Source organism: Pleurodeles waltl, chromosome 8, assembly GCF_031143425.1.
Source record: "Pleurodeles waltl isolate 20211129_DDA chromosome 8, aPleWal1.hap1.20221129, whole genome shotgun sequence".
Lineage (NCBI taxonomy): Eukaryota > Metazoa > Chordata > Amphibia > Caudata > Salamandridae > Pleurodeles > Pleurodeles waltl.
The window spans coordinates 1,330,547,775-1,330,566,716 of NC_090447.1; the positions used below are offsets into that span (position 1 = coordinate 1,330,547,775).

At 40.6% G+C, this 18,942-nt stretch overlaps 1 protein-coding gene across 4 annotated transcripts in view; it reads right to left on the minus strand.

The window, feature by feature from the left end:
* Positions 1-18,942, minus strand: part of ELMOD1 (ELMO domain containing 1) — a 282,874-nt gene that overhangs the window by 60,652 nt on the left and 203,280 nt on the right. For all 4 annotated transcript variants that reach the window (XM_069202335.1, XM_069202336.1, XM_069202334.1 and 1 more), the window contains exons 7-8: positions 17,006-17,139; positions 6,237-6,305 (exon numbers count right to left, since the gene is read on the minus strand). In XM_069202335.1, coding sequence (XP_069058436.1) covers positions 6,237-6,305; positions 17,006-17,139 — 203 coding nt within the window. The remainder of the gene's footprint in view (positions 1-6,236; positions 6,306-17,005; positions 17,140-18,942) is intronic.

Genomic DNA, 18,942 nt, shown 5'->3' on the forward strand with positions numbered 1-18,942 from the left:
GCGTTTAAACCAACACATTTGAATATATTCTTTTAACAACATTGTTATCTTCTGAGTTCTTCCACAGAGGATGCTCATTGTGTTATTGAAAAACACCCTAGCAGAGCTAAATTGGAGATAATGATAGGAACTGTCAAGGAAGCTTAAGTGTCTCAAGCTGAGAAATGAAGTGAGACTTTTTAGTGTACAGAGTAACAGTAAGCCATGAGAAGTCCTATGCAAGTAATCAGTAATGTATCCCTGTTTTTTCTTTCTTTCTTTAATTGTTTTGTGAAGTGCTGGTATATGAGGCTTACCACGTCATAACGTGGATGAAGATGGAGACCCGTGGCACATTTAGCTCTTAGTCAACCTATTGCTTGATTGATGTGACGTCTGCGGTTGGTGCAGATTGGGTCATGAAGGAAGACATTTTCAGATGCAGTGATCAGTTTGAGCTGCACGCCAGGACAGTGACCCCTAAGGCATCCTCGATGGTTGTAAAGCTTCTTAGACTATACATGTTTTAAGAGCTTCTTGAAATTAGCCACATTTGTTAACTTGCATTGGGCACAGAGCATTCCAGAGCTGGGCAGCCACCATGTCGTTTGACTTCCTGCCATTGTTCTTTTAGTTGTTTCTGGCATGCAACTCTACATGTCAGTTTGTACTTTTGGCAGTCGTACTTCCAGGGCAGTTATTAAAGTTTTGGCCGTGATATGCCCCCTTTTTGAATATGGTGCAGAGGATCTTGAATTGTATTCGTTATGCCACTGAAAAACAGTGCAGTTGCTTTAATTACATATTGATGTGAGATTATGTTTTTTATTAAATAAATGAAACAAAGTATGCCTCTTGCTTAGGCAATTCTTTGAGATTCACTACCTCCTTAGATGCTGCAGTGTATTCAGCATTGCAGTAGACAGTCTCAACAGCATCAGAGCTCAGGTCAGCTCTTTTTGGTGAGATAGCTGTAACATTGAGCCATCTTTCCCATCAATATTAGATAGATGCTAATGTTTTCAATTACCGTTGTGCTCTCATGACAAAATGATAGATCTGAGTCAAACGACACCCAAGGTTATTAACTACTTTGTTCAGGGTCAGCCTAGTTCCTCAGGGTTGCCAAAGGGAATTTTGTTGCCAAGGTAATATCGCACTCCGAAGATTACAGTTTTTGTTCAGACAGAGATACATCTATTTCATCCATTGGTGAACATGCATGTACTGATGGTTTTGCAGTGATCCTTGTGACTAGCCACACAGATAAAAAGTTGTAGGCCATCTTTCCAATTGCAATTGGCTTTTGAGAAATCAGCTGCACCAGTGGTCTCAAGTAGATTTTGAATGGTAGGGATAACAGAGGAGACCCACGAGGAATACTGCATTAGATGTTTTTCATAGACCACAGAGAGGCACCAACTTTGATTTGCTGACATTAATTTAACCAGAAGGACGTACACTAGTGGAAGGTAATTACAGAGATCCTGGATTAGAGGCTCCAGCAGTATTTTATGATCAACAGTATTGTAATCTTCTGACAAGACAATAGGATTACTATTACTGAGCAACTTACAACCAAGAAGAATAGAAGGTCTTCCTTGATATCTGTGATTGTGGTTTGCCATTCCTCTCCCGCCCCCCTCTAAACTCAGATTATATATCATGAAGAACTGAATTAGATGATAGAAAATGCCCTAAACTGCTGATTTACCTTTCTTTCCATGATCGATCTTGCTAATAAAAGGGAGGTTTGACTTATGACTGTAGTTTGCTGGTTTCAGTGGGTTCCTTCATAATGAAGTTACTATAGCCTTTTTCTGGGGTGCTGGCAATCACTCCATGTTGAAGAAAGTATTTTATGATCTATGCTACGTCTGGCAAAATGTGATTTTATTGTGCTGTCTGAGCAGGACTCAACTGGGCCGCACAATGCTTTCAGTTTGCCATCTTCTTTATTAATTTTTCAAGGATTAGAACTGGGAAGGAAGAGAATGACCATCAAATTGTCAGGAGGCTGATCATGGTGCTGGGTGGCAACCTGAGTCATCTGCTGTAACCTCCTGAATCTATCTTGAACATCATGTTCTTGCAGAAGGTCATAGCTTTTACACAATGTATGTCAGAGACAAGCTGAGGATTTTTACTGTCTCTAATTCCACCACTTCTTAGTAGATCTTAAATATTTTCCAGGTTTTACTTGATGCGTGGTTAAGTCTAATGACAAAGTGATCTTTCTTTCTTCTTTGATTACTCTATTGTATGATCTTATATAAACTTTACACACCATTCTGCCACACTGTGTTAGGGACTCCCTCCAAAGTGTCTCCAATTTTCTACCTTGCCTTTTCATGTCTACCATCTCTGAGGTGAATGATATATTTGCCATGTTTTTGGCTCATCTTGATTTTTAAGGTAGGCCTTTCTTTGTTAAGAATGGAGGATCTTTGAGGAAGGTGAATATTTTGCAGAATCTGGTTGAGTTTACTTTTCTTCTGTAGCTTTTGTCAGAATGCATCAGTCAAATCGATTGCAACATAATCAGTTCCACTTCTGGAAGGCAATCCTCTTATCCCCACATTCAAGGAATAGGAAAAGAAGAGGCTTACGGGGAGGTAGGATTGATAGACATTAAATAGGAGACACAGCAGAGTTATTCATTATCACCAGGTACTAGGCATAATAAAGGTCAACTGGAACTTATGTGGTTGTGCAGGTAATTCTACATAAAGTTAAGAGGTTAGATTCCAATATTCCATTCTTTAATATTAGTACCCCTCCATTAACGCAAAAATTACCCACTCACCAGCAAATATGAAGCATGCTGTGATGAATCATAGGCTATCGCTAGTGACTTAACAGAGACCCCAGGAGGAGCACTGATTCAAGCTGATGGTGGAGTTCTACGGTGGAAAGGACATCAGAACCATAACCAGAAAGAGACCAGCTGGTGAACACAAGAAGCTGAATCTTTAATATGGTGTTCTAGAAGGTGGGTTTTCCACAATGTGTGTCAGAGACAAGTGGATGCATTTTCCACCTTGCCTTTTCATGTCTGACAGCTCAGGGGTGAACCTTATTCTTTAAGATGGACAATTCTCTGTGAAGAAGGGGGGCGGAATCTTTGAGAAAGATGATGATTGTGTGGAATCTGCTCAGGTTGAGTTTTCTTCTTTGGTTTTGTCAGAATGGATCAGCCGAAATGGAGCTACGTGATAACCTCTTGCTCTCCCTGGTACCAATCCTTTTACTCACTTACAGGAAACAGGAAAATACGTTTTTTTTATAGGAGAGAGGAAATGGATAGAAGACAAAATACAGGAGGTACAGCAAGAATTTTAGCTAGAACTGTTATTAGGCACTTTAATAGTTGACTGGACTGGAGCTCAGTATGAATCATGTAATTCCCCTGCATAATAAATTAAGGAGGTTACATTCTTCAATATCAGTAACTCTCCATAACTCCCAAATTATATTCTCACCGTCTAATATGTAGCAAGCTGTGGTGAACCTAGGTGAACCGCAGGAGAAGTAACAGTAACCTAGGGGAAACGATGATTCAAGTTGAAGTTGGTTGGAAAGGACAGCAGAACCACAACCAGTAGGAGGTCAGTTGACAAACACAAAAAACTGCAGTCAACAATGACAAGGGCTAGAGGTACCTTTGATGGTAGAAGGGAGAGGAACAGGCCAATGCCAGCAATAGCAGAAGAAATTACCTAAGGGGACTGAGTTAATCAAAAACGGTGCCCTGACATGAGGTCAGAGAAGGCACTGCGCAAAAGTGGCCCAAGCTCTCCAGCACAAGAAGTAACCAGGCAACTGCGACTCATACTAGCTTAAAGTAATTCTAATTCTTCCTTGATCCAGATGGCATCCTGGATGCCAGATACGCACTCAATAGCCTTGTCACTATGTGTTGGTCAGCTAGAGATAGGATAAGACTTTATTTTGCCAAGTGAGCCTGACAGTGAAAAAGAACAGGGGCGTTCTGAGTTGTCATTTCCCTACTACTGTGAATGCATTCCTATTTTTGTATTAAAAACTATTAGGGGTCGATCTGTCCACTGAAACTGAGAAGGACAAGACACAGATGAAAACAGGCCCAATGTGTAGCCAGCCTCATTGGGATGGAGAGAATATTTGTTGAGACAGACTTAAACATTCTCGGACCCATATTTTTGGATGGTTAGCGTCACTTTAGCGCCAAAATAAATGGCGCTAAAATGGCGCTAACCTAACTCCATGTTTATATTTTGATGCTAGACCAGTTTAGCGTCCAAATATTGGAGTTAGCGCAATGTTTAGGATGCGCGAGGTAGGCGTTCCCATCCTAAACACAAAGCTAACCCCGTAGCACCATATTTATCTTCAGGCGCAGAAATGACGCACAAGGAGGAGGCGGGCCTTAATAATGGTGCTAAGCCCGCTTAGCGCCATTATTTAACGCCTGGGTCAGACCAGGTGTCAGGGTGCAGGTAGGTCCATTTCCATGGTGGAACCCCATGGAATGGGCACACAGATGCCCACCCCAATCCCCAGCAACACCACCACCACCCACACCACAGGGACATCCCAGGTAAGTTTAGGTGAGTATATTTTATATTTTTTTATAAGCGCCATTGGGGGCCCCTTACTTGGGGCCCTCCGCCTGGCACTGGGTATTTTGGGCTTGTGGTGGCCATTATTGCCGCTAACCAGCCTTACGTCATTTCAGACCCGCTAGCACCATTCCCCTTAATGCAACCCATCACCCCCCCCCACCCCCTCCGGCTAGCGTTATTTATTTTTTTTACGCTAGCTATTCCTTAGCGCCATCGTGCGCCATTACTTAAATATGGTGCACAGCTGGCGCTATGGAATGGCGTTAGCTCACGCTAAATAAAATGACGCACAACTGGGTTAGCGCAGTTGTGCACCATTTTACACAAATTTGGGCTTAGGTATTCTATGACTTCTGAAGCCTGTTCAGCTTTTGGGATATTCACGCACAGATTGAAACCTCCCATAGGTTAAATCTAACACAACATTGCTTGGATTGCCAAAACCAGTTCTGCAAGGTTCAGGATTAAAAGATACCAGGATTGCCTACTGGTTTCTAATATATTAAGATGTTTCAAAAGTTTACACAAACAAGGGTTTTGACCTTTGAAAAGTTTTAAATAGTCTCTAGTCCGTTGAATTCAGTGAAGTAGCGCCAGAAATGACAATATCCTGTTTTAATTGTTCAGAATAAAAAACATGACAACATACACGCGAAGTTGAATTTTTAAAGTACAGTTACACAAGTGTATTGCACATTTAGGTCTTCGTTACAAGTTAAGGATTACATTATGATCCCTGTACAAATAGGAGCTCACTCAGGGATCGAAATGACTAATTTGTGGGTTCGTTATCACACTCTTGGGGCTTGTTTTCAAGTGTCCAGTTACCTTGCGAGGGATTGCAGCTACAAGAGCTGCGTTTATCGCAGTCAGTAACTACCAGCGATGAAAATCGCACTTTCATTACATTTCGGCAGGCAAAAGGCCTCACATTTATCGAGGGTAAGTGGAGTTTGGTGCTTTAAACACCAAAATCCACGTGTTATTTTCCCAAACTCAGAATATGGAAGTTATTGCATCCGATAAATTCCGAAAACCCCAGTGTCGAATTTGTATCGGATGCAATAATGATCATATCCCAAAAGGCCAACTTGTAATCAGGCCCAGACAACTACTGACATTTATTGTGGCAAAGACCCAGAAAAAATGGCAAAACCTGCGCAATTCAATAGTTCTGCATGTTATGCCTCATTTTCAAGTTGAAAGCTCAGACCAGGAGGTACCTGCGACATGTAGTAAATACCGCATCGTGGGGTAATCGTATTTACCATGTGCAGTAAATACCCAATGTATTCCGCCCAACTTTCAAAAAAGAGCCTAATTCGCATTTACCATAAAAATAGGTATTACGGAGTAACGTGAGGGATGTACGTAAACATTTCAGAGCTAAACATAAGGCACCAAGGGCCTGATTTACAGTTTGTAGGATGGGGTTACTCTGTCACAACTGTGATGGATATCCCGTCCGCTTTATTACAATGCCATTATGTCCTATGGACATCGTAACACGGGGGACGGGATATCCGCCATGTTTGTGAAGGAGTAACCTGTCCGCCAAACTCTAAATCAGGCCCACAGTCTTAACACGAAAACATAACCTTAAAGTTGGTGCTGCATTTAATTTAACATACATAGATCAGGTTTAGAAATTACCTGCACTTTGGCTGAAGAGAATCAGACAGGACTTGCAAGGCGGCAGCAGTATCCCGTTCAGCAAAATATCTGCAGAGACAAAAAGAAACATGTCACTGTAAACCAGAGGTCTTCAAACTGTGAGGCACGCAACCCTGGGGGCACGGGACATATTTCCAGGAGGGGTGCAAATGGCTGTGCAATTACATGTAAATGAAGATAGCTTGGAAGCCTGAAAGGTATCTTACTAGGCTGGCTTCATGTACATGCAGCAGTTAAACTCCATAAAAAGTGTGAGGGCCGGACTACTGAGTGACATGGGACAGGGTCAGTGAGGATCTAAAAAGAAGAACAATTTACATTTTATTGTTTTTTTCAACTCTCAGGTAACTGCATATAAAACACACACAGACCTTAAATTAAAACTAAATGCAAATTAAACTAATGAAAGGCAATGATACTCTTCTACCTTATGAAACCTCAGTTGGCTAATTTGATGTCATTGTGTGTGACCATAGAGTCACATAATTAAAGCCTGATTGGTGCACTGAGGAATACTGACTTGTTTATAGTGCCACAAAGTCCCAGTCTGTGACAGAAAGCACTATGAATGCCATTATTTTATAATTGTAATCATTTGTACAAAGCAGCCTCCTGCAAAATACTGTTTAAGATAAAACAAGTGCTTTAAAAATATACATTTTAGGGATAGGCATTCAGAATATATTTAGTGTAAAATTGTGTCATATGTCCATTAAAAGGGTACACTCCTTTAATGGACACATATATTACCTCAAAAAGAATGAATATTTTTCACCATGAAGCTGAGTGATTCCATCAATCAAAACCTCCACTGGCTCCAAAGCAGCCTTTCTATTTAGTGATTAACCACTGCACACATTTACATTTCTTTCAGGTAGTAGGCACCTTGTTGAGACAGCATGTTTCTTCTTTAGTTCTCTGCTATATGCTTCACAGCAGAGGAGCCCTTTTCCCTCTACCCTGTGTGAGTGGGCAATGGACCCCAGGTATGACAGTCTTACAATGGAAAAAGAACATGGGGTACATTTTCCTTGCTAGCATTAGGGCCAGGGTCACCACTATTGTGAATAGACCAGGGCACAAGCGACACAGGCGCGGGGGGCTAAACATGCTTTTTTGTTGTTACTTTTTACAAAAAAACAGCATAAAACCTGCTTTGGGCATCTGACCTAGAAGTATTGGCCCTGGTAAGTGGACAGAGTAGATATCCTGCTTTGCACAGCTGTAGGAATCATTGGTGCTGCAGCTCCATTAGAGGCCCATGGCATACTTACTCTGCCAGTGTTTCTTTGAAACTTGGAGTAATGGCCTAAGTGAGGGGGAAATTAAGCGGAGAAGACAACTTGATTTTGGCACCAGTGAGATGAGAGGAAGAGGGATGATTAGAGATGGGAGGGAGAGGGATGGTGTGAGATGGGAGCCCATGTTGTTAAAGGTCAGAGGCGACAGCAAGGCAGTAGCTATCATTGGTGAAAAATGCAATGGCTCTTTTGCCTAAGGGCCCACTGCATCACAATTCTGAATGTTTTACAACAACAAGTGGACCTGGGGGCTCATTTTCCTTACTAGCATTAGAGCAGCTGGAGTCCTTGGCACAAAAAAGGGGGCAGCATGCAGTAGCTAATTGTTTTCAGAAAGAGAAGGGGCTTGTTTCAAGATTGAAGTGATGTTCAAACACGGTGAGGAAGGAGTGAAAGAAGAGGAGATAGTCTGCTTCTAAGGGACCCAGCCATCATTACTGCAGCAAGTGGAGTTGCATCAGGCCTATAGCACCCCAATTATGGGAAGTAGTGATTTTGGTAAATTTTGTTCTTGTTTGATGCTGTTTCTTTTTCATAAATCCCACATTTAGTGTGGATTACGAATTACAGAAAAGCACCCCTGAAACGATCTCAAGATCCCCACCCCCTGCGGTCACCCCTCTCCCTCTCCAAATCGTTGCCATGTAGTTCTAGAGGGGGCCCAACTCCAAAACATTTTGCTTAGGGGCCAAACCGAATGGGGTTATTCTCTGTTATAGCATGACAGGGACAGGGAACTATGAAAACAAATAGTGCAATAAGTACTCTGTTGCCTTTCTTTAATTCTAGTACATTAAGGCCCTGATTGCAAGTAGGCCAGTAAATTCTGACCCTTGCATAAACCCCTGTTTATGCACATTTCGGAATTACAAGTTTGGCTGTATTTAATGCAGCTGATAATTTTCAGATGTGTTAAATACTTCAGCTGTTGTTACATTTAGGCAGGTTACACCTGCTGAAATTTAACAGGGGAAATTGTGCAGTATTTACCATATCATGGAAATTTTGGTGCGTTAAACACCAAAATCCGCTTGTTATTCCCCACAAACTTGTGATAAGTATTATTGATCCCACATGATAAATAACGTACCCCGTGGGATCGTTATGTATCATGAGTGATAAATAATGCCTAAACTCGTCATCAGGGCCTTAGTATGATGTGCTACACTCAATTTGTTTTAATGCATTTATTTAGAGAATATTTCTTGCATAACCTACAGCCCTGAAGTGCTCCACAAAAGTAAATAATAAAGGACTACACCATGGCCCTGCAGTAACAAATTTTACCTGGGGCGCCCTGATATGATATGATGCAATATGTTTTTCTTTTGCAGGCCTATATGGAAACAATGCTACATCAGGATAGTATTTCAGTAGAATTGGCTATGAAGATGGTATTCCTGTTTAATGAGAGCCTTGTGGCAAGTGCTTGAGACATGATCTAATGAGCCCAAAGCTTCCAGGATACAGTAGCTGACCTTGCTAACAGTTCTGTGCAGGCAAAGTTATCAATTTACCTAAATCCTTGTATTTTCTTTCAGATGATCCACAAGAAAGGCCCGCACTACACCAAGCAGCATTTACCTCTAAAGCGAGGAAACTTGGGAGTATGCCAAGAAACACCACAAACAGGCTTTCGAAGTCAGATAACCTATCATGGGATCCATACCTTTTCTGTAACATGAGCTACTTATGTTTAACAGAAATCATCCCAAGCTACTAATATTAGTTGTTTTCTAGGAGTGACTACACTAGACAACATTAAATTAGTGACCACCATATGCAAGATTGCTGAAAGTGATCACGCAGTGCATCAGACAGGACTGCCAGCAGTAATGTAAAAAAAGGCTTTGTCAATTTCAAATGTCTCTACATTGGTAATACATATTAGACATAGCTGCAATATCCCTTGCACTAAGGCAATAATATTAATAATAAATCTCCCTCACACTACATGATTTATCACTCAAAAATAAGCTTTAAGTAGATTTTGGAAATCCAGCTGTTTTTCTCCAAACATCAGCTTACAAGTTCTGAAAATACACATATTTCCCTCTCAAATGAACTCAACCTAGAAAGAAACGTTTGATTGAGTAGGCTGGGCTGCACACAGGAGAGTTACTTACAGTTAGCTCTAGATCACGAGCTACTGGTTAGAGAACTCGATCTACTTAAACTCATCTTTTCCTTCCAGAAATACTCAGAATTGGAAGCAAGATGCAGTTTTATGAAACATTATTCTAGTAACTTCCAACCCTAGAAAGGAACTCTCCATGGTATAGTGACCGATGGAAGCAAATGAAAAGAGGTGATGCGGGGTTGGCGCGGTTTTTGGTGTAATGTAGTTTCAGATGTAATTCCTTATTTGTCAAGAAACAGTCGAATTAGGAATTACTGGAGGTGCACGAATACCGCACTGCCGATAATTCTTACCCCAGACATTTCACCATGCAAAACCTGGTGAAATGTCCGGGAGGAAAAACACCTGAAAATTGCAATTTACTGCAGGAATCATCCATTCCTGGGGAATTCCCCAGTTATCAGAGGAGAATCACTGTCTCATGTGCAATTGGCAAATAATTCTCCTCCCATAATTATCTTCAAGGTGATTCAAATGCTCCAAGCACTTGGTTTAATTTCTTTACATCTTGGTTTTAATCTCTTCTGGTCGATAGCAGATGGTGTAAGAAACTGTTCAAAAAGAGTGACAAGCTTAAACTCATTAGAGCACCCTTCCGTTCTGCATTCCAGACCCCCGCTCCATTTCCTGTGCTTTTTCTGCCACGACAGGACAGTGGAAAGTGTTTGCTGGTGGAGATGGTTGATTTGATTCTGTGAAGGTGGAAGGGCAAATACGAAGGCTACTTCAATCATAAATTTGAAATATTTATCTTTAGAACCTCATGTTACACCTATGCCTTTTTAGCCAGTGTAAATGTGTACATAAAATAATTTTTGGGGGGGGAGAACTTCCGCCGACACGCTCTCCTAGAAAAGGTTGAGTGGAAAGGGATGCAGAATAGCTGACCAACAACTGCAGCAGGTGAACTGTGTAGTGAGGGAAACTTGCAAATCTTGCAGGGGCCAAGAATCACAAAAGAACAGCAGCCTTCTAAAAAATCCATAAAGCAACAGTGGGCCTTGTAAAACATAAAATAAACTTCTTGTTTTACAGCAGTTTCTGAACTGACCTGATGGCAGCAGAAAACCTACCCGGTTAGCGAGGAGTATTTAGGGGACGAAGGAGTGTCGTGATTAGAAAGCTTCAGATGGCCATCACGGGAGGGGGGTAGTGTGACGGGAGCAGGAGAGGGCACGGCTGGATATTTTGATGGATATCTACATTTTACCTTATTTCACTTAATATGATTATTATGTTTCATGATCAGATTCGACAGGAGAGCAAAATGATAAATACAGGATTAACAATTATAAAACCACACTTGGGGTATTCAATCTCCTTCTGAGAAGCTTAGTTTTCTTCTTAATTATTTTCCTACTCGTGGGTGTCTGGGTTTGAGAAAATGTTAGAAGTTTTTTCTGGTGTTTTTGTTCATGATGTTTTTTGCTGTTCTAAAAAATACCCTGGTCTTCTGTTAGGGCTACTGTCTTGGAACTTTAGAAATTTGAGTGATTTCAGTGCTATCCTCACAGGGGTAATATGATTCAGGTAGTTTTTCTTCATATCATACTTCCCAAATAAGAGCATTAGCATTTGAAAGTAATCGGTGGACACCAGGCCAGACTAGACACTTCACAAAAGCCGCGCCAGACGCATTCTACTCAGACATGTCTGAAGCCTAAATACTACCCCTGGTTAATTGCACCCACAGCTCCCTCTAAGCATAATGCTTAATCTCAAAAGGACCACACATTCCCTGAACACTAAGACAGGGGAAAATTTAGAGCATCTTCTCAGGGCAAAGGAAGGGAAGGCTTATGGAGGTCTCATTTTCCATAGACAAGAAGACAAGACACAAGAATGTTGGGTGTTTTATGGGCAGGAGACAATCACCTTGGCTCTAAAAGGTGCCTACTTGTTTTAGAGGTATTTTACCAGATTAGCCCAACATCAGGTTTGACACGGATCTCTGCTGCAATTTCAGGCTATGATCCAGATGTTTTAGTCTTGGTCCTTGATCGTGGTGAGAGCAGCACTGATGCTTTTTGGCTTGTTGGCCTCATGTATCCTGCTTGTCCACTTCCCAGGGTGGGATAGGAGGGTTCTGCCGTAGGATTTGAAATCTTGGTGGACCCATCACCAAGGAAATTTGTTGGATGTCATCCAAGTTTCAGAGGAGACTGCAGAAAGTCTGCAATGGTGACTGCTGAACCGCATCCTGGCCACCAGACCCCTCTTCCTTCCCCACCAAGAGCTGACAGTGGTGAAGGGGGTGTCACTGCTGGGTAGGGGAGGTCATCGGGGAGAGGTGGAAATCAGAGAGCTCTGGCCTCAGATGGAAACCCAGCTCCACATCACTCTGTTAGACAGAAGGGCAATTCTGCTGGTGTTGAAGACCGTCCTGCCATCCATCTGGGTTTTTCACATTCTCAAAGACGAGATCATACAACCGCCATGTGATAATACAAACAGCAGGGTGGAGTGCAGTCCTGGGTCCAATGCCAAGAGTCATTGAACCTATGGAGTTGATTGGAGGGTCAGGGCATCTTCCTAATCATTAGTCACCTCATGGGATTTTTAAATGCCAGAAAGGATGAGCTTGTTGTTTTGACAACCATGAAGAACATGCAGTGTCAAAGCATTTTTGCACTAGAGTGCCCAAGAAAGCTCTCTCTTGGAGATGTATTCTGGCTAGAGTGGACCACAATACTCCTGTATGCCTTCCTACCTCTGCCTTTCCTGCCCCACATTCTGAAAAAGATCAGGAACAACAGGGCATCCTAGTGGCTCCAGACTGGGCAAAGAGATGGTGGTTTCCATTACTCCTGGCCATGATCAGGCTAACACTTCTGGAGGATATGCTGTTGCAGCAGAATGGCAGGGTTTGCACTTAAACCTGTACAATCTACACCTTAATGTGTGGAGATTGAGCGGCGGCAATTGATCTTGTTCAATCTACCATCTGAGGTTGTGGATGTTATTTGTGCTGCCAGGCATCCCTCTACAAAGTCCATTTATGTCAGGCACTGGAACACAATTGTGGCCTGGCGTGGAGTCTACAACATATACCCCTTACATGTTGCATGTTCTATTGTTTGTTTTTCTTTGGCCCATTTTCCTTTGGCCCAGCACAGTCTTGCAATGGACACTATTTAAGGTTATTTGTTGGCTCAATCAGCCTTTTTGTATTCATCAGACAAACTGTCCTTGTTCAAATCACCTGTTGTGTTGCAGTTTTTTAGGATTTGACACACATATTCCCTCCAAAACTGTTTGTGAAGCTCACAGTGGGACAATCATTTGGTCCTGGCATTCCTCATGTCCACCTCCTTCAAGCCAATGCACAGCTGATGGCTGCACCTACTAACTCTCAAAAATGTCTTTGTCACTGCGATCCCTTGAGCTTGTCACATGAGTTAGATCCAGGCTCTCTCAGAGACAAACTGGTGTTGAGGAACACGTCATCCTTTTTGCCAAAAGCTAGGTCTCCTTTTCTCGCTGGGGGATCCATCACCCTCTCAACATTCTTTTGTCTGCCTCACCCCTCAAAAGAGGAGGAGAGACTCCATTGGCTGGACCCGGAAGAGCCTTAAGCTTTTACATCAACTGGACCAAAGGCCATCGAGTGGATGATCAGCTTTTTGCGGGGTTCACTGGGGCAAAGAAAGATAAGGCGGTGCAGAATGGGACTTTGTCAAGGTAAATAGTCCTTTGCATTAACATCTGCTACGCACTGGCCAAGAAGCTGCCTCTGAAATGACTGAGGGCTTATTCCAGACCCAAGGCTGCTACCACTGTATTGGTATACAGAGTGGCTGTTCTTGACATCTGTCAGGCCGAGACGTGGGTGTCAGAGCACACATTTACAAAGCACTACTGCCTTGACAGCCAGGTTCAACAGGAAAGGCATTTCACCCCTTCAGGCCTGCAGGACTTAAGGGTCCGAGCCCACTTCACAGACTTTTCAACTTAGCAGGTACTGTCTTGGTATCTGCTCTGTAGGTAAAAATTATTATTTTTTTAGAAGTATTTATCAAAAGAACAAGTTATTTACTTTTGGAAATGTTGGTTCTTGTAGCTACTCTAGCTAGCCACAGATTCCTCCTTGCCCTCCCACCTCTCCGTTATGTGAAGTCATCTTCCTTTCCCTTCTAAAACAGTTCCAATTTAGAAATCTCCACTCTAGTACCGACAATTGTTTTGTGCTCTGTGTCAGAGGGCATGGAAAGAGTTAAGCAAGAAATTGCCGTGGGCAAGCAAGGGTGATGCTTATATGGGGCTCAGCTCTGTCACTTCCAAGGAAGAAACAAGCCAATGCAGAGCAGCACTACAACACCTAGTGGCACACGAGAGCACTGTTAAACTTCATTTGCTGCTGGCAAAAACAGCTACTTTTCCTTAATATAGTATCAAGAATACAACAAACAAAACAAGAATACATTAGAACAACTTGAAGAAAACATTACCATGTGATTAATGTATCAAGAACACCACAGATTAACTTGTATCTTAACACATAAGCAACTAAATTTTTTGTACCATCATTCACATTGGCTCCAAATGAAACCTATATTATGTCATACACTAGTGGCAAAAGTTCCTCATCACAACCCTATATCAAACTCTACTAAAATATTATAACAACCAAACCAGAAATAATCCAGATCATATCTACATATTACTTACAAGAAAAACGGAACATGACATTAAAGGCCATATTTTACATACCGCTTCACAAATGCTAATTTCACAAAACTTTCATTACAAAGCACTATTACATGAACAGCAAATTATTTTACAAACAAATCTTCGACATTTATAGTTTCTCATAATCAATAGAATATCAGTGATTAATAAAAAAAATAGGTTCAATTTGATAAACAATAGGCTGCATGTAATTAAGACGTCAAAACTACCATTTGAGGCATTTCAATTTGACCAATTAGAGACCTTTACCAACTGAAACCTGTATTCGATTCATATATATATTTGAAAATACCAAACAATCCTATTGACCACTTACTACTAACTTATGAGCTACCCATTCAAACTTTATTAACTTGAAATTGTGCACATTCCATTTGCAGAACTATTTCATACATTAAATTAAGGGCAAGCATACTCAGAATAATAACTAATTTTTGAACAAAGTGCAACAACACCCGGTAATATAATACAAACTTTTCCTTATATCATGGTAGTAAATTATAAAGTCAGTATAAAATGAACAATACAGTTTTATTAAAGTATATAAAAGCTAGTGCACAAATAAAAAGAGCAAATCCATCTTCTAGTTAATAACAGATTTCGAGAAAATAAGCACACCCAAAATTATATTGTGTGACTACATTACCTATCAATATAATCTAAACTATTTCACATATCAGGGTGACAAATTATGAAGGCATTAAAATGAACAATGCAGTTTTACTAGACCTTATAAAACATATCTAGTTTATACTAATATAGCAGAACCCTGTTATGGATTATTATGCAGAAGAAGTCAAAAATGTACTACTTCAGAAAAAACAACATTTCTAACAAAAACAATAGGATATAGTTTTTAATAAAACCTTACATGTATTATTTCAGTAATAGATGGTCTCATAAATGGACTATCAAGTATAATCAAATACATAGATCACACTGAAAATATACTGACGACAGGATTTAATTTGACCTTCTCAATGCATAGATTAACTGCAAAATGACTAATTCTATTTTACAAGGGAGGAGATGCAGCATAGCGGCTAAAGCTGCCAATTTTTTAACCTGGGTACAGGTTCAATCCCTGGTATCAGAACTTGACACCACTTCATGTGGTTCTCGGCAAATCACTTGAGCTCATATGTACAAAAATAATTTGTACTTAAGGGGGCCAAATCGCAATTTCGGCTTGTTAAGAAATACAACACACCCTTTCCAAATATACAAAAGGGCTCTGTGGCCTCGCAAACTGTGATTTCTACCTAGCAGAAATCGCATTTTGTGAGTACCAAAATAGGAAATTGCAAATAGGGACTTCCTATTTGTGATTTCCTAACCACATGCACATAGCATTTCCTAAACACGAAAGGGGCATTTAGGAAATGCTTTTACCATTGAATCTAATCTGATGATAACCAGGTGCAATTTTTAAAAATGCAGCCAAAATACAGTTATTACAGTGCCATGTATAGCGCTCACTCGCCCCGAGGGCATAGGAGCGCTGTACATGAGCACCACTTACTAGGTAAGTATGGTAAGGGGGAGCTTAGGTCCATAGGTAGAAAGGGATTTGCACTCCCAGAATTGCTATGGAGTCGCACTTTCGATCAGGAAATCACAATTTTGGTAATACAAAACAATTTGTACTTATGTACCCAAAGCCCATCGGTAGCAACGGTTTATCATTTCCAAAGTTAAGATCGCCTAATAGGAAGTGCGACTCCATAGGAATTGCTATTAGGAAATCTAAATTTTCTTACATTTGCATTTTCCATTTCCTAAATAGCAATTTCATAGGATTCACTATTTAGAAAATGCAAAATGGAACTTTTGTACATATGGTCCTTAATCGTCCTGTGACTAAAAATGTGAAATGTAATGTATGAAATGTATTTGTGTAATCCCCATTTCTGGATCAAGTCTGGGGCCTGGAAATATTCTAAAGGTGAGCAAACTGCGGCTACATAGAATATAGACAAGACAAAGCATTAGCGAAAGTAAGTAACTTGTTTTGTTTTTTTAAAGAAATTAAGGACTGAACTACAGTTAATGAGAATGAATGGTGAAGGACCCTGATTGCAGCTGGTTGATGTGAGTGAAGTGAGGTTTCCACCATCATCAACCTCACTTTCTCTCCTGTTTGGACAGCACTCTTATCCTGACCTATGACCTCATACTCTCACAATACATCCACACCGGGGAAGAAGAGATGGGAAGGAGTTTCAAAACAACTGGCTATTATATGCTAAGACTGAAACATGTTCCTACGCCTTATGTTAGGGCATGTAGGTGAAATATTGTATCTCTATCTGGTTGTTCCCCTGAGTCAATGAAGCCATGGAAGAAGAATTTTGAAGGGCTGCGACAGTAAAGATGAGTTTTACTGGCCACTACACATGCTTTCTCCTCTTCTATATTCTACCTTGGACTAAACCACTTTCTATCAAGCAAGAGACCCAGGTTAACATAGACCTTCATTTGTCTTGTCCTTCCAAATTTATATTTTTAGTCATTCACAAGTGATGCCACAACCCCAATGGCAATAGGATTTTAAACAGGATTCAGTTTAAAACGGTGATATTTTGTACCCAAGATTTTAGAGAGAAAATATTACTTACAACAAATTGTATAATCCTAGTAATCCCATTCCTCTAAAATCTGTTTTTGGATCATCACCTTGGAAACCAATTTCGCACCACTGCTTGGTGATTCGTCTTTCCAATGGAACACCGGGTCTCAGGCATTTCCACAGCTAGAGATCAGAAACAAAGACTGAAGTCAACTGTTTGATAAATGTAAACAAATTATTTTTTACCCCTTGTCCACATACATTTATTTAAACACATGACTGTATGAAACTTCGGTTTGAGCAGTACTTAAGAACAAAAACAACAATAGCAGATTTGTGGGCTAAAATATAGAGTTGTACAAAAAGAAATTTGGGACGTGCTTAAAAAGAGACCTTTTTGTCAAGTTAAGAAATTAGAACAATAAAACCCATTTTGAATAGACACTCATAAAGCTATTGAATGTGGCTGGTTTTGTTTAAAAACTGCCCAAATTTAAAGTTGATATACTTTGGAAAGCAGTGCAGAGTTTGGCAACAAACTATACCAAATTACAGGTACCGAAGCAGGACTATAGATAGTTGCCAAATCTTTTTACTAATACATTTAATTAGATTATTTGCCTAGTGCATACCAAAATGGTATTGGAGGACCGTACAAAACATCTATATCCAGACAAGAAAAAATAAAACCTGAAAATCGGGATCTATGTGCTGAACAGCACTGTATTGTCAGCAGGCAACATTGGACCCAAGTCTCAAAGATGTTGCTGCAACATGCTCTTGGCTTACTCCAGGAATTCAGAAATAAGTCAAGAATTCTACAAGGGTAAGTCATGCCTAATCAAAAAAATATTTTGGGAAGAGGGATCATATCATACAAATAAAGGAATTCAGAGCAACAGATGAAGGTCGGATCCATAAAGCCATTTGTACTTATTGCTCGGAGGGTATGATCTTCAAGTGCAAAATACTTTTTCCATTGGAGAAAAGTCTATCCATCCTCGTAAATCAATTTACTGAAACCATACGCAGAGTTACTTGCTTCCGTTTTTGCATAATTTATGCAGCACTCTAAGCCTGAAAGGGTATTGCTTTGACTTATACTGGGTGCTCTCTTGTGTCTGGACAAAGCTACACTTCTCTGAAGAGCTCATAACGAGAGCAAAACACGTGTCAGGGGTTCCTTTTATTAATTCCGGGTTGGCTTGGATGGTATTTTACCAATCCAAAGCCGTAATACTATGCACGGAGTGGTAAGAAGCTTTTGTCATTTTTCAGCTTGGCATGGATGGCACTAGCTAATCCTATGCTTAAATACTTAGCTGTAAAAATGGCAAAATAATGTGATGGTTTCTAGCTTGGTGTGGATGGCACTGTGCTAATCCCATGCTTACAGACTTTGCTAGAAAAACAGACATTGAGGTGAGCAGATTGAGTATCCCTGGTGTTGAAGGGTGCTCTATGTAGGAGCTCCTTTCCACCTAAACCTGGAAACTACACAGAGGTCTTTGCTTCCTTTTTTGCACAATTAATCCAGCACCCAAATATATATATATATAAATATATATACATATATATCTACATATATATATTTGTAATTAGGATAATTAGGATCATGTTTCCATAGGAAATGTCTTTTTTGTGTTGCTAACAACTTTGACGCCATTTGACGAATCTCCACAAAACTTTCCAAAAATTTTGACCTGTTTGCACATGGAAAGTTGTGAGGTGATTGGGGTGATCCGTCAAGCAGGGACTGAGAAAAAGTGGGGTCCCAATTGTGTTTTCCCCCATCAATTTTTGTAAAGGATATTTGGTTACGACTATTGCCCAAACCGCTAAACAGATTCACACCAAATTTGACAAAAAGCTAGATGTTGGTGCAGGAAGAGTGCTTTCTGTGTTTGGTGTATATCCTTTTGTGAGTTTTGGAGAAAAACGGTTAACAAAATGTATATTTCACACCGCTGAGGGACTGCGGAGCCG